The 16,530-nt window shown below is 36.2% G+C and overlaps 1 protein-coding gene and 1 long non-coding RNA gene across 2 annotated transcripts; one reads left to right on the forward strand and one right to left on the reverse strand.

The window, feature by feature from the left end:
- The first annotated feature begins 373 nt into the window (after positions 1-373).
- LOC478072 (probable dimethyladenosine transferase) lies at positions 374-1,494 on the forward strand. Its single transcript, XM_038573043.1, has one exon. The coding sequence runs from the start codon at positions 436-438 to the stop codon at positions 1,375-1,377; it is 942 nt and encodes a 313-aa protein (XP_038428971.1). The 5' UTR covers positions 374-435; the 3' UTR covers positions 1,378-1,494.
- A 5,720-nt stretch (positions 1,495-7,214) lies between these two features.
- Positions 7,215-8,604, reverse strand: LOC119865827. The gene is made up of 3 exons (XR_005378182.1): positions 8,498-8,604; positions 7,573-7,712; positions 7,215-7,484 (listed from the first exon to the last, which is right to left on the reverse strand). It is a non-coding gene; the product is annotated as an uncharacterized LOC119865827 (long non-coding RNA).
- Between the last annotated feature and the right edge of the window lie 7,926 nt (positions 8,605-16,530).

Consider the following 16,530-nt stretch of genomic DNA (forward strand, 5'->3'; position numbering starts at 1 on the left):
ATCTGAAATAAACTACACATATCCAAATTCTATACCTCTTTCTTTAATTATATTGCCTTGTTTTAGCTCTGCTTAATAGTTCCTTGTTTCATGGAATTTGCTTATAAAATCCCTTGCAGTTATAATATATATTCCATTTACATCGTAACATAACTGGCACAATGTTTATATAAAAAGTATTTGGTTCTTTTGCCCATTCAACATTCTTTACTGAGAAAACACATTCAACATCAGCATTATGAGCTGGGATCTTTAGCATGTACTGACATAAAGTTATCAAGTGTGAGAATTACTCTTCCAACTTGATTTGGGTCCCTCCGGGATGCACCGCGGACAGGTGCACGCCGTACCCGGGGCAGAGCCCACGTGTGGCCCTGGGGGCGCCGCCTTGGGGCCGCTGTCGTGCCCGAGGCCTGTGGGTCTGCGCCCGCCGCGATGCCGAAGATCAAGGCGGGGACGAGCGGTCGCCGCCGCGAGCGGCTCAAGCAGAGCCGGGAGCTGAAAAGCGCGGGAGGACTGACGTTCAACACGGGGATTGGGCAGCACATACTGAAAAACCCTCTCGTTGTGAACAGCATCATCGACAAGGCTGCCTTAGGACCAACTGATGTGGTGCTGGAAGTTGGACCTGGAACTGGCAATATGACTGTTGAGTTGCTAGAAAAGGTAAAAAAGGTAATTGCCTGTGAACTTGACCCAAGGCTAGTAGCGGAACCTCACAAAAGAGTTCAGGGCACGCCTCTGGCCAGCAAGCTTCAGGTACTGGTGGGTGATGTGTTGAAAACAGATCTGCCATTCTTTGATGCTTGCGTGGCAAATTTGCCGTATCAGATCTCTTCCCCCTTTGTCTTCAAGCTGTTGCTGCACCGACCTTTTTTCAGATGTGCTGTACTTATGTTTCAAAGAGAATTTGCTCTCCGACTAGTTGCAATGCCTGGAGATAAATTATACTGCAGACTCTCAATCAACATACAGCTGTTAGCACGTGTGGACCATCTGATGAAAGTTGGAAAGAATAACTTCAGGCCACCACCCAAGGTAGAATCCAGTGTGGTAAGAATAGAACCTAAGAACCCACCACCACCCATCAATTTTCAGGAATGGGATGGCCTAGTAAGGATCACCTTTGTTAGGAAGAACAAGACACTCTCTGCTGCATTTAAGTCAAGCGCAGTGCAACAGCTATTGGAAAAAAACTACAGAATCCACTGTTCGCTCCATAATATTATAATACCAGAAAATTTCAGCATAGCAGATAAAATACAGCAAATCCTAACCAGCACAGGTTTTAGTGACAAGCGGGCCCGTTCCATGCACATAGATGACTTCATCAGATTGCTACATGGATTCAGTGCAGAAGGTATACATTTTTCTTAGCTTTCTGGCAAACAGAATTTTCCAAACTCAAGAAAAAGAAACTGGAATTATATATTTTTTAATAATTTGAGAAGATGAACTATGCCTTTGCTTCAATGGAACACTATATATGCTTGACTATTTTTGATTTAATACTACTACTGTCATCATTTATTACTATGAATTTTTACAGTACTCAGTCAATTCTAAGTACCCAAGATTTTTTTGGTTGTGTTGTGTTTTTAATATCTAACATAGGGAAGGGTCCAGTCTATACATGATAATCTTTATGAGCCGCAGGCACGCACAACTTTACACTTAAACTTATCATTTCTTTTTTTTTCTTTAATAGTCTTTTTTATATAAATTTTTATTTATTTATGATAGTCACACACAGAGAGAGAGAGAGAGAGAGAGAGAGAGAGGCAGAGACATAGGCAGAGGGAGAAGCAGGCTCCATGCACCAGGGAGCCCGACGTGGGATTCGATCCCAGGTCTCCAGGATCGCGCCCTGGGCCAAAGGCAGGCGCCAAACCGCTGTGCCACCCAGGGATCCCTAAACTTATCATTTCTAACAGTTTATTGTATAAAGATGTTACTTGTTCTATTTTCTGTATATTACTGTGAGGACCTCTAGGCTTTGTCCCTCAAATAGTAAAAAAGTTAAAGTATGCTTAACTCCAATGTATTTCCTATACTGTTTTTATTCATGTACACAATAAAACTGCTTTATTTTGAAAAAAAAAACAAAAAACAAAAAGCAAAAAAACAAACTTGATTTGTTGGGCAACTCAGGTGGCTTAGTGGTTTAGCACCACCTTCAGCCCAGGGGTCCCAGCATGGAGCCTGCTTCTCCCTCTGCTTATGTCTCTGCTCGCACCCACCCCCCTCATGTCTCTCATGAATAAACAAATAAAATCTTAAAAAAAAAACTTGATTTGTTGGAGCACATAATGCTGTATTTCATAGCATAACTTGCTTATCTATTCTTGAAGATTATGCCACACCTCTCAATGGCTTTTTAAAATGTTATCCCCTGGCAAAAAGAAGATCATTGTTATCTTTATTCTCTTCTTCTACACTATACATGATGACTCCTATTAAAGAACATAAACATATTTATTTAAAGAAAAAAAAAGACTAAGTGACATCAGTAAAATAGCCAGGTAAGATGTGGCCTATATATCTCCCTTCTCAACAATAATAATTTGGCATTCATCCACAGACAAAAGTGCCTTTGCTGGAACTTTGGGATCTAGGTAGGAGACTGTGAAACCCTAGTGCAGATCAAGACCAAGGCTGTTTTAAGAAGCAGGCTCACACCCAAGGAAGCTTATTTGTTGACTGTGGTCCAGGCCACAGAAATGAAAACACCTCTGTACCCATGAAAACTCAGCTATAGGGCTATTTGGCTTTGGATCTGTTGCTAGTGCTATATGCCAGGGGTTGAGGGAGGAGTCACACCTATCCTGTGTGTTTTGTAGAAGACTTACAGACCTTTGTCCTGGCTGTGGACTCTGAAGTGGTCCATGAATCAGCATTAGCCCCTCTTGGTCAGCCACACTCTACAAATAGTCTTTCTGGAATAGGGAGCCTGCAGGCGACACTCCCATCTGCATCCCCAGAGACCTGAGAGGGCCCTATATGCAGCTCCAACTTCTTCACAGTCATAGTCCTCAGCAGAAGGACTAGCAGTTCTGAGGATCCAAGGTCTCAGCAGGAGACACTATCCTGTGCAACCCCAGAGATTTTGAAAGGGCCCTTTATTGGGCTCCAGTGCCACCCAACCACAGAGACCCAGCAGGAGATGGCTCCTGGCTGCACCCATGGATATCTTGAAGGGTCCTGTACTTGACTCCAATCATATCAAAGCTATAGTCCACCACCAGACCTGCCAGCTCTGCCAACCCTGGGACCTAGTAGGACACATTCCTATGCTCTTGGAGATCCTGAGACCGCCTTATCTTTGGCTCTAGCACCTCACAACTATGGTCTGTGGTTTCTTGATGGCCCAGGTTACCAGTGGGAGATACCCTCATTTGTACTACTGGAGGCCCTAAAAAGGGATTATACTTGGTTCCAGGCTTTCTCAGCTACAGTCCACAGGAAGTCTTCCTGTCACAGGGACCGGGTAGGAGACACATCTGTGCCTCAAGAGATCCTAAAAGGGACCTTTACTTAGCTCTAGCCCTTTCAGAAATGATCAGGGGCCAGTCCATCCCACCCAGAGACCAGGTGGGAGAGACACCTAGATATGCTTCCAGAGATAAGTCTGTAGACCTCAATCTTGAAGATTGATCTGGGAACTGAAACTAATTTGGGGCTTGATTTTTGCTTCTCTCAGCAAGTCCTGAGCCAGTCCTGCCCACCCAGGAATCCATCTGGTGACTAGACAACTGATCTTCCAGGGACCTGGCATACACCTGACATGGCCATACCTGTCATACACCTGATAATAGGTTGTCTGAAGATCCAGCTATGGATCTTGAAATGGACCCTTGTCCTAGCAGCACCCCACTAAGCAATCTTAACCAGATCCAACCCAGCATGACAGCAATTCTAGATATAACCCTATATAAAACCCTGGAGAACAAACAGGAAAAGGTATTTATGTACAGAAACCAATCTGTGAAGCCTGAAAAAGGAGTCTTTTCTCAAATATACTGACACAAGCACAAAACTCATGAATCAAGAAGAATCAGACCAATATGACACCACCAAAGGAAACTAATAAAGCATGTATAACCAACTTCAAAGAAATGGAGATTTACTGTTTGCCTGACAAGGAATTCAAAATCATCATCTTAAACTAAATGAAATACAAGAGAATATATATGGACAACAAAGCAGGAAATCACTTCATAAACAAAATGAATAAATAAAAAGCATAAAAAAGAATCAAACAGAGATCCTGGGGCTGAAGAATACAATGATAGAACTGAAAAATTCAGTAAAGAGCTTCAACAACAGACTTGATCATGCAGATAAGGAATCAGTGAACTCAAAGACAACATTTGAAATTTTCCATTTAAAGGAACAAAAAAAATGAATCTATCTTACACCACTCATAAAAATTAACTTGAAATGAATTAGAGACTTAAATGTTAGATCTCAAACCCTAAAACTCCTAGAAGGATATATATGGAAAAAGCTTCTCAATATGGGTCTTGGCAATAATTTTTTTGGATATAAAATTTAAAGTACAAGCAGCAAAAGCAAAAATAAACATGTGAAACTACATCAAATTAAAATGCTTCTGCATAGCAAAAGAAACAATCTACTGAATAATTAGGCAACCTACTAAATGGAAGGATATATTTGTAAACCATGTATCTGATAAGGAGTTTATATCTAAAATACATAAGTAACTTATACAAATGAATTGCAAAGCAAATGAGCAAACAAAACTCACCCAAATAATTTACTAAAAAATGGTCAGAGAACTTAAAGCAGTATTTTTCTAAAGAAGACATGCATATGACCAAACCAGTACATGCAAAGGTACTCAACATCACCAATCATCAGGAAAATGCAAATCAAAGCCATAATGAAATATCACCTCACTTCTGTAGAATGATTGTCATGAAAAAAAGACATGAGATAATAAGCATTATCACAATAGCCAAGAAATGCAAACAAACTGTGTCTCTCAGTGAATGAATGGATAAATAAAATGTGATGTATAAATTGTGTATATGTATATATACATCTATAGTATAATATATATAATACATATAATATATATTTACATATTATGTACTTCCTCTATACTCTTTTTTCCATCAACATCTTTGATGCAGAATCACAACGATCTTGGAAGCTATGTGTTAAAGATGACCATACAACTAGATAAAAGGATCTGAGTTTCCTAAATCAGTGCCTGGAGAAGAATAACATTTCTGTTTGGAAATTCTCATAAGTGAACTTCTTCCAAATTAGAGTCAAAAGACGTTTTGAGATTTATTTGTTATAGTAGCTAATGTAAACTATTATGAATTTCTAAAAAAAATAAAGGAAATGTCATTTTTCCCTTAGAAGAATATCACACACAAAACACTTACCAGAAACCCCCTACCAAATTAAAAATATTAAGTCCTGAACCTGTGCTAATCTGGTAGACATAAGTCAGTGTATTTTGTTTCTTAGTCGCTTATCACTTCTCTTTGTTGTGTTTCTGATTAAGGCCTCTGTCTATAAGTTGTTAGAGATAGAACTATCTGTTCAGCTTGATATAAACACAGAAATATTTTTAGCCTAATCCCTGGTAATATATCTCGAAGAGCAAGTATATGTCTTCCTAAAAACATTAAAAAATACTATTTGGAGATACTTTAACATATTCCTCTTTTCAATGGTCACATCACTAGGGATATTTGTCTTCAATATATTTTAGCCTCCCCCCACCTTTTTAAAAAATGAAGGTAAATATGGCTTTCAAAGATTTTCTCTTAAAAACTTTAAATTCTTCCACAAAGCTTTTCTTCTTTTGGGAACTGGAAAACTACAATCATAGAGCCCAAAGAATGGGGAAAATGAAAATCAAGATATTTACTTCCAAAGGCAAGCAAGGATATAACAGGCACTATATCCTTGAGAAGCTTGAGTATTAAGAGTATTGATTTATGCAAATACTATTTTATCTTATTTCGGTGTCTCCGACTGGAGTATTTTAACCATCTAAGACAGCATTTACCTCAATCAATATTTCCCTTGACTATGGTGGTTTCCTAGGAGATCAGAAGTAGTCTGTAGAATCAGATTACTTATATATTTCTTGGACAAATATGAGAGCATTAAGCTTTTCAAATTATGTTGTTAATGTAAGGTGATTCTGAGAAACTAATTGTCATAAGAATTGGTAACATATTATAATAAGCTGAAAGGGAAAAATGCTTTCTGAAATATGACTGACTTGTCTGTCATGAGATAAAATGGAATATAGAGATGTGATTTTGCCAAAAACTGTGATATAGGATCCAGATAATTTGCTATTTTTGACAGTCACACAATGGCTCACAGAATTACATAAAACATAAAATTTAAAGTCCCCAGTTTATCTGTCCCATCTTCTTTTATCAGAGCCTACATGCAAATATGGGTTATTGCACCAACCTCTAATAGATCCTCCTCCACATTTTTTCTCATCTAATTCATTTTTTACCAAAAACTTGTGAAAATTCTCTTCTCAATGCAAAGCTACTCAGTGGGCTAGTATGGCCTCCAATTGCACATAGAATAAATTTTAGCAACCTCAACATGGTTTTTAAGACCTAGTATCATGTAGTCCTGCTTACCACTCTCACACTTATCAGTTGAATGAGGAATCTTATATTCTTGGGATATAAACAGAAAAATACTTGGTTGGCTGGCTGGCTTGCTTGCTTGCTTTATTTATTTATTTATTTATTTATTTATTTATTTATTTATGTGAAATCTATTTTCATGGTAATCGTTCATTTCCTTTTTTAAAAAATAATTTTAATGAATGAGTAATACATATATAGCTACAAATTTTAAAGGCTTTATAATGGCACATAAGAAAAAGAACCATACCAGCCAATTACCTACCTTGGAGGAAATAATTATGATTTATTATTTGTGTATTCTTCAGAAGATATTTCAATCATACAAGAAACTTTTTTTGCCAAGAGAAGTGCTGTTATTCACTGTACTTTTTTCCCTTCCTTCCTTCCTTCCTTCCTTCCTTCCTTCCTTCCTTCCTTCCTTCCTTCCTTCCTTCCTTCCTTCCTTCCTTCCATTTCTCTATCTATCTCTATCTAGTTATCTATTTATGGATGGATTGATAGTTGAATTCAATTTCAGTACCTACAGAACTGTTTCATTTTAGTTGACTTCATCATATTCTATTGTATGGAATTTTAAAAAGTGATTATTTTCTTACCTCAGATCCTCTAGATAGTAACACTGGATACAAGAATTAAGAACTAACACATTACTTGTGAGGTACAGGCCCAGGGAATAAGGATGAGGGATGAGGAAACTGAGGCTAGGCAGAGTGTAGGCAGCATAATGTGATATGATGTTTGTTCACTGGGTGCTTAGTTCACTTGATGCAGGAGACTTCTCCAGAAATGTTTCAAGGAGGAAACATGTTTCAACATAGTCCACTATGGAAGAAAGGAGAAGATATTAAAGGAGAAGATATTATCTGTCCATCTTTCTGCTGTTACCCATTTGCCATTAGCTAAACTTCACCTTCAACTTATCTCTGTGCTTCTAAGTTATGTCATCAGATCCCTTCAGCCATTTAGGAAACCAGATGTATGTCACATAGCAAGTAGGATTTCATCAAAATCCAAAATTCGAAGTGTGTTTCAGTTTGGGGGAGTCATTCACTAAAAGAGAGAATAAAGAGAATCAGTAAAGGAACAAAAAATTTATTTTCCAGTAGAAACACAGATACATAGAGCACATAGTTCTCTTCGTGTTATAAGAGAACTATGAAAAGATTTAGTGTGATTGGAGATGGAGGAGAAAGAGTATGTATCATGACATATTGCTATCTACAGTTGCTTGTCATTCAGACTATTTTATTTTTTTAATGGAAGTATAGTTGACATACAATATTACATTAGTTTTGGGTGTATACCATAGTGATTCACCAAGTCTATATATTATGCTGTGCTCACCATGAGTGTAGCAACCATCAGTCACCATACAATAGTATTATAATACCATTGACTCTATTCCCTGTACTGTACCTTTCATATCCATGAATTATTTATTCCATAACACTGGAAGCCTGTACCTCCTACTCCCCCTCACCCATTTTGCTCATCCTCTTGCCCTCCCTCTCCTCTGGCAACCATTACTTTGTTCTCTGTGTTTTTTGGTCTGTTTCTGCTTTATGTTTGTTTGTTCATTTGTTTTGTTTTTTAGATTACACATATAAGTGAAATCATAGGGTATTTGTCTCTATATATATGGCTAATTTCACCTAGCATAACACCTTCTAAGTCCATCTGTGTTGTTGCTAATGGTAAGATCTCAATCTTTTTATGGCGGTGTAATATTCCATTTTGTATGTGTATATATATAGTATAGTATAGTGTGTGTATATATATACATAGTGTGTGTGTGTGTGTATTAATCCTCACTACATGTTCCTTAATCCACTCACCTGTCAATGGACTCTTGGGTTGCCTTCATATCTTGGCTCTTGTAAATAATGCTGTAATAAACATAGGGTTCATATATCTTCAAATTGTTATTTTCATTTTCTTTGGGTAAATACCCAGTAGTGGAATTAGTGGATCATATAGTATTTCTATTTTTAATACTTTGAGGTACCTCCATCCTGTTTTCCACAGTGGTTGTACCAAATTACATTCCCACCATCAGGACACGAGGGTTCATTTCTCTCCACATCCTCTCCAACAGTTATTTTGTCTTTTTGATACTAGTCATTCTGACAAGTGTAAAGTGATATTTCATTGTGGTTTTGATGGGCATTTCCTTAATGATTAGTGATGCTGAGCATTTTTATATGCCTTTTAGGCATCTGTGTATCTTCTTTGGAAACATGTCTATTCAGGTCCTCTGCCCTTTTTTCCCATCAGATGATGATGGTGATGACGATGATTACTATTTTGGTGTTGAGTTGTATAAGTTCTTTATATATTTTGCATAGTAACCCTTATTAGATATGTCATTTGCAAATACCTTCTTCCATTTAGCAGGCTGTCTTTTCATTTTGTTGGTGGTTTCCTTCACTGTGCAAAAGTATTTTATTTTGGTATAATCTAAATTTTTTTGTTTATTTTTTTGTTTCCCTTGGCTGAGGAGAGATATCCATAAATATGGTGGTAAAGCCTTTGTCAAATAGATTACTGCCTATATTTTCTTGAAGAGTTTTATAGTTCCAGGTCTCACATTTAGGGCTTTAATCCATTTTGTTTATTTTTATGTATGGTGTGTGCATGTATAGTTTTATTCCTTTTTATGTAGCTGTCTAGTTTTCCCAACACCGTTATAGAAGAAACTGTCCTTTTCTCATTATATATTATTACTTCTTTTGTCATAAATTGACATGGATTTATTTCTGGGTTATATATTCTGATCCATTGATCTGTGTGTCTGTTTTTGTGCCAGTATCAAACTGTTTTGATTACTAGAGCTTTGTAGTATAGTTTGAAATCTGGAATTGTGTTACCTCCAGCTTTCTTCTTTTTCAAGATTGCTTTGGCTGCTCAGAGTCTTTTGTGGTTCCATGCAACTTTTAGGATTGCTCGTTCTTGTTATGTGAAAAATACTGTTGGTCAGATTATTTTAAATTTAACAATGTAGCAGTGAATATATTCCTTCACATACTATACCTCTAAAATACAATTATATATGTTGGATACTTTTGAGAAGTGGGATTGCTGAATCAAAGGGAAGGTACATTTAAAATTTCTGGCAGATATGCATTATTTGATTTTTTTTCTGCTTAGGGTTCAGTGAGATTCTTTAAATATATCACTGGATATCTTTTATGACCTTTCTAAAATTCTCAATCATAATGCCTTTGACCATTGCCTCTTCCCCCATTCCCTATATTCTCTATTTTTGGGACTTTGATTCATGTTACATTTTTTCTATGTCCCACATACCTCTTAGATTCTATTCTCTGTTTCACTATGCTTCAGTTTGGATATGTTCCAGTCAACTATGCCTTTCTTCTGCTCTCTCCAATTAGTTTCTTCTGCTTTTAAATTAGTTTGTTGACTATTTCAGTTCTAGAATTTGCCATTGATTCTTTATTAAATATTGACATTCTCTGAAGACATTTTCCATCTTGTTACCTATTTTCTTGAACCTGTTATTCACAGTTATTTGCAAGTCCACATTAGATAACTTCAATATCCTGATTACTTTCAGATCTATTCCGTTGTCCATATATTTTTCCCTTAGTGTTTGCTCCTTTATTTCTGTCTTCTGATATGTGTGATAATTGATTGAATATAAAAAATTTTGATTAAATCTAAAAAATCATCAAGGTAATTTGAGGCTTTGCATGGTGTTCTGTTCTTCAGAGTTTGCTTTTGTTTCTGGCATGCAGTTGGAGTTGTGGCAGACTAGCCCACTGAGATGATGTGAAGCTCAGTTCCATGTTGAGAGGGGTTTTCCTTTTTAGATTTGCCCTTCCTTTGGGTAAGAACCTCTCTTGAGTCTCAGAAGTGTGAAGTGATTTACTAGGGCCCCTCCTTCTTGTTGGGCTCTGATATCTAATTTTTGATTTCTCATCACTCTCAGATTGCCAAAGTCCAGTTCACCTTTCTACTATCTTTTTCTTAGTTTCTCAACCTCTGGACCCCATAAATTTAAGGAAATATGCCGCAGGAGAACAGATTCACCTTAATATTCTTCTTTCTCTTTGAAACTTTGCCCATTCAGACTCAGCACCTGTAGTTCCCTAAACACAGATTTTAGAATCAGCACCATATGATTATTGAAACTTCAGTTCTGTTCACCAACTGTCAAGCTGGTTGCCTTCTGCTGGGCTCAGTCTCTGTCTCATGCAGGTTGTGATTTGCAAGAGCTTTGGAAGAAAAATTATTGAGTGTGAATCTTCTATTTTCTCTAGGGGCTTCATTATCTTCAAGATCTTAGCTTCCTGAAAAAAAATATGGTGATTTTAGAATATATATATTACATATATATAGATAGATAGATAGATCTATTAATAATCTATCTACAATGTAGACCATATACACAGTAACTAATATATATTAATCATAATTATACAACATTAATATATAATAATTTATATACAGATATAATTTAGTAGAATTTATATACAACATAGAATATATATACAATATATAGTAGAATATATATACAATGACTAATATACATTAATCATAATTACATAACATATATATATATATAAATTCAAGAGACCAAAATCTTTTCCTAGCTCTTCTCAGTAAGAGGGTAGTCTAATACAAAGTCTTCTATCATGAGTGTGCTGTTAGTGAAAATCAAAATTTAACTCTTCGTATGTGTCTATTTTATAAATAAAAATAAAGATTTTATTTATTTATTCATGATAGACTCAGAGAGAGGCAGAGACACAGGCAGAGAGAAAAGCAGGCTCCATGCAGGGAGGCCTGATGTGGGACTTGATTCTGGGACTCTGGGATCATGCCTGGAGCCAAAGGCAGATGCTCAATTGCTGAGCCACCCAGGTATCACTCATTTGTGTCTTAAATTAAGATTAATGTGTAATCTTTTGGGGATATTTTAGAATTCCTGAAGTATATTTTCAATGTGGCTCACCTCTGATTGCAGTATGTGTCAAATTTCATGCCCCATATTTTAAGAGGACTAGTAAAAATAAAAGAGGGGGGAAAAAGCAATTGTTTAATTGGGAAATCAGCACAAATAGAAAATATTTTGAAAGTATTTGAAGAAACTTATAGATCATGTGGATAATTTTAAGGCTATAGAAAATAAAACTGTTAACATTATGCTCTGAGTAAAAAATACATGAAATGAAATTTTAAAGGAATTTTTTATGTATATACAAGAAAATAGATGTGTGGGATTTCTTTTTAAGAAAGGATCTGCTAGTATCACGACACTAACAAAAAAAGATATATTTTTCTTTCCATAAATTATACTGAAAGTAAGGTCTAGAAATCTTCATATATTCCTACTTCTGTTGTTTAGGGTAATATCAGAAAATGTATTTCAGTGAATAAAATTTTATCTCTATAAAACTAAAAGTGATTTTTACCTATTTTTTAAGGTTTCAGAATTTTCTCGACCAGATGAAAATATCTATTTCTGCATTTCACAATATTTGTTGAGTGTTTGGTGTGTGCCGGACACTTTTAAGGTACTTGGGATATGGTTAATAAGAATAACAAGTAAGTAAAACAGAGTGTTGCAGATTGAAACAGAGATTAGTGCATAAGACCTGTGTGCTCTCAAGGATCAACCCTATGGGGAAGGGAGGTACCAGGAAGGCAAGGGTATAATTTCATCTGTGAAGCAGATAAGCAGGGCCTCAGCCTACCTGGTGGGGAACTCTGAGGCTGCAATTATACTTCAGAGTGTCCCAAGTTGGTGAGGGGACTCAGACTGTTATATGGCCACTTTGACCAGTTACTGAATGCAGGGTGCATCCTAAAAAGCAGTGTGGCCTTGATCTAGGCAGCTCTTGTCAACAGATGCAATTCCTGGAGAGGCCTACAACTGATGCCTCTCAGCAAGCCATAACGAGCAGCTATAGGAAAAGCTTTTCAGTCCTGAAGCAGGAATCTGGGTAGTGCTGCTCAGTCTACTACATATGGTTTGTTAAGTGGTGATACGTTCTATGAGAAACGAAAAGGTTAAGTAGGGTAAAGAGGACCAGAAATGCCAGAGAGGGTGTGGACTGATATTGATCAAGACAAGGCTTCAGTGAGAAGGTGGTATTTGAGCAGATAGTGAAGGTGAGAGAGTTAGCCAGGAGGATATCTAGGGCAGAGAGGACAGCTAGGTGCAAAGCTCCTAATTGTATGCATGCTGGTGTAGGCAAAGAACAGTAAGGAGGTAACTGTGGTGGAGAAGTGTGAGTGAGGACCAGAAGGGTGGAAGGTGAGGTTAATGAGGAGATGATGGACAGTTTGTGTAGGTACCTGTAGGCCTTCAGAGGCTTTGGTCTTTAATCAGTGTGTGTGTGTGTGTGTGTGTGTATACATACATATATAGGGGAGCTGCTGTAGGGTTGAGCAGAGAACTAAGATGATCCGATCTATGTTTTTAAAAGGTTAAATGTGGCTCCTGTACTGAGAATAGACTTGGGGGTCAGAGGTAGAAGCAAGCTAGAAATTATATTTGGATATCAGTGGTATAAAATAACTTTTGTGAAGTGGTACATTGATGAGGGCTACTCTCTCAATTTGAGGCATAATAATGAACGCAGGAAAAGCTCTTAATGCAAGCTAAGCACCCTGTTTTACTAAATTGTTCTCATATAATCTTCACAATGATCTTTGATGTACACAGTGTTATTATAGCAGTTTTGCAGATAAGGAAATGACAGCACAGAAGGTTACAAATTTTTTCTAAAATCATGGAACTAGTGGCATAAGAGGCCACAGAGTTGAGATGGGACTTCTTTTTTTTAGTAAGGAAAAAAGAGTTCCCTATAGTTCAACACTGATACTCGTGAAGTATTTTAGGTGAACTGTTACTCTGAGCAACAACTATTTCACTCATGCTTAGTAAGTCCCCAACCCATCAGAGCAGATTTTGTACTTGTATTGTTAAATTTATTCCTAAGTATTTTATTCTTTTGATGCTATTATAGATGGATTTGCTTTCTTCATTTTTTGATTATTCCTTGTGAGTGGATAAAAATACAATCAATCTTTTAATATGTATATTAATTTTGTATCCTTTAATGTTGCTGAACTTGCTTATCAATCTAATTTTTAGTTAATTCTTTATGGATTTTTATAAATAACATCCTGTTATATACAAATAAAGATATATTTACATCTCCCTTTCAAATATGGATGCCTTTTATTTCAATTTATTTCCTAATTGCCTTGGCTAGAATCTTTGGAACAAGCTAAAGAGGGTGACAACATGGAACATCCTTATCTTGTTTCTTATCGTAAAGAAAAGCTATTGTCTCACTATTAAGCATGATATTAGCTGTGGGTTTTTTATAGATGCATTTCATAAAATTTAGGAAGATCCCATCTATTACTACTGGTTGAGTGTATTTATCATGAAAAACTTTTGAATTTTATCAAATGCATCTCTCCATCTGCTGAGATAATTATGTGCTTTGTGTCCTTTATTCTGTTGATGTGAAGTATTATAATAATTGATTTTCCTATGTTAACCAAACCTTGCATTCTTGGGACAAATCCTACTTGATCATGGTGTGCAATCCTTTTTGTATATTACTGGATTCAACTTGTATATTGTTGAGGAATTTTCTTCATCTATATTCATAAGATACATTGGTCTGTAGTTTTCATGTGAATGTCTTGATCTAGTTATAATATCAGGATAATGCTGGCTCAGAGAATAAGTTGGGAAGTGATTCTCACTCTTCTTTTTTTCCCCAACTTTACTGAAATATAATTGATTTATAACATTATGTAAGTTTAGGGTATATAAGTAGTGATTTTATATATGTATATATTGGAAAATGATTGCCATAATGTTAGTTGACACATCCATCACTTCATATAATTACACAGTTTTTACTTTTTTAAAATTTTTGTTTATTTATGATAGAGAGAGAGAGAGAGAGGCAGAAACACCGGAAGAGGGAGAAGCAGGCTCCATGCACCAGGAGCCCGACGTGGGATTCGATTCCCGGTCTCCAGGATCGCGCCCTGGGCCAAAGGCAGGCGCTAAACCGCTGCGCCACCCAGGGATCCCAATTACACAGTTTTTAGAATTATTTATTTATTTTCAGATTGAGAGAGAGAGAGAGCATGAGTGTGTGAGAGGGAGGAGGGGCAACAGGAGAGGGAAAGACAGAATCTCAAGGAGATTACACTGAGCACCATTATTACGCACGGCTTGATATCAGGACCCTCAGATCACTACCTGAGCTGAAACCAAGAGTTGGATGCTTAATCACCTGAGCCACCCATGGGCCCCTTACACAATTTTTGTGAGTGGCAAGAACTTTTAAAATTTACTCTCTTAGCAACTTTCAAATATACATTACATTATTGTTAACTGTAGTTCACCTATATTACCAGAAATTATTTATCTTAAAACTGAATGTTTATACCCTTTGACTGCCTTTCTTGGATTTTTTCCACCCTCTACATCCTGCCCACTGGAAACCACAAATCTCTCATCTTTCCTATAAGTTTGTTTTTTTATTATTCCAAATATATATATATATATCTTTCTCTGTCCAGCTTATTTCACTTAGCATAATGCCCTTGAAGTTCATTCATGTTATAGCAAGCGGAAGACTTTCCTTGTTTCTCATAGTTGAATAATATACCATTGTATACATATACCACATCTTCTTTATCCATCCTTGGACACTTAGATTGTTTCCATTTCTTAGCTGTTATGACTAATGTTGTTATGAACACAGGAGTGCAGGTATCTCTTTAACAGAATAATTTTGTTTCCTTTGTATATATACCAGAAGTGGGATTAGTGGATAAGATGGTATTTCTATTTTTAATGTTTTAAGGAACCTCTATACAGTTTTCCATAGTAGGTGTACCAGTTTAGATTCTTACCAACAGTGCATTAAAGTTCTCTTTTCTTCAGTTCTTCATCAGTACTTGGTTATCTCTTGGCTTTTTGATGATAACCATTCTAATAGGTGTAAGATGATATCTCATTGTAGTTTTAATATGTATTTTCCTGATGATTAGTGACATTGAGCACCTCTCTGTGTGCTTTTGGCCATTGATATGCTTTGAAAAATTCCTATTTTGGTCCTTTGGCCACTTTTAAACTGGATTGTTTGGTATTGAGTTGTATGAGTTCCTTATGTATTTTGGATATTAACCCCTTATATGTGATTTTCAAATATATTCTCCCATTCCTAGGTTGCTTTCACATTTTGTTTATGGTTTCTTTTATTGTGCAGAAGCTTTTAAGTTTGCTGGTAGTCCCACTTTATCCTTATATAATGACCTTCTCTGCCTCCTGTTGCCATGACTTAAAGTCTATTTTGTTTGATATAAATATTGATACTCCTGTTCTCTTTTGGTTTGTACATGCAAAGAATATCATTTCCCAGCCCTTTACACTTAGCCTATGTGTGTCCTTAAAGGTGAAGTGAGTATCTTCTAGGTATCATATAAGTAGATTTTATTTTTTCTTTTCTTTTTTAAATCCTTCCAGCTCCTTTGTATTTATTGATAGGAAAATTCAATCTGTTTACATTTAGAGTAAATACTAATAGGTAAGAACTCCCTGCCATTTTGTTTTTTCCTGGCTATTTTATAGTACCCTTGTTCCTTTCTTCTTGCTACCTTCCTTTGTGAATTGATGATTTTACATAGTAGTATGCTTTGATTCCACATTCTTTATCTTTGTGATTCCACTGTAGGTTTTTGTTCTGTGGTTAGCATAAGGCTTACATAAAACTATATGTAAGTACATATATGTGTGTGTATATGTATATATACACAGACACATTTATACACACATGTATACACATATATGTATGTGTATATACAT

This window comes from Canis lupus, chromosome 25, assembly GCF_011100685.1.
Source record: "Canis lupus familiaris isolate Mischka breed German Shepherd chromosome 25, alternate assembly UU_Cfam_GSD_1.0, whole genome shotgun sequence".
NCBI classification, from domain to species: domain Eukaryota; kingdom Metazoa; phylum Chordata; class Mammalia; order Carnivora; family Canidae; genus Canis; species Canis lupus.

Excerpts from the sequence above, each read along its gene's own strand:
- LOC478072 (XM_038573043.1), top strand. The coding sequence starts at position 436 with ATGCCGAAGATCAAGGCGGGGACGAGCGGTCGCCGCCGCGAGCGGCTC.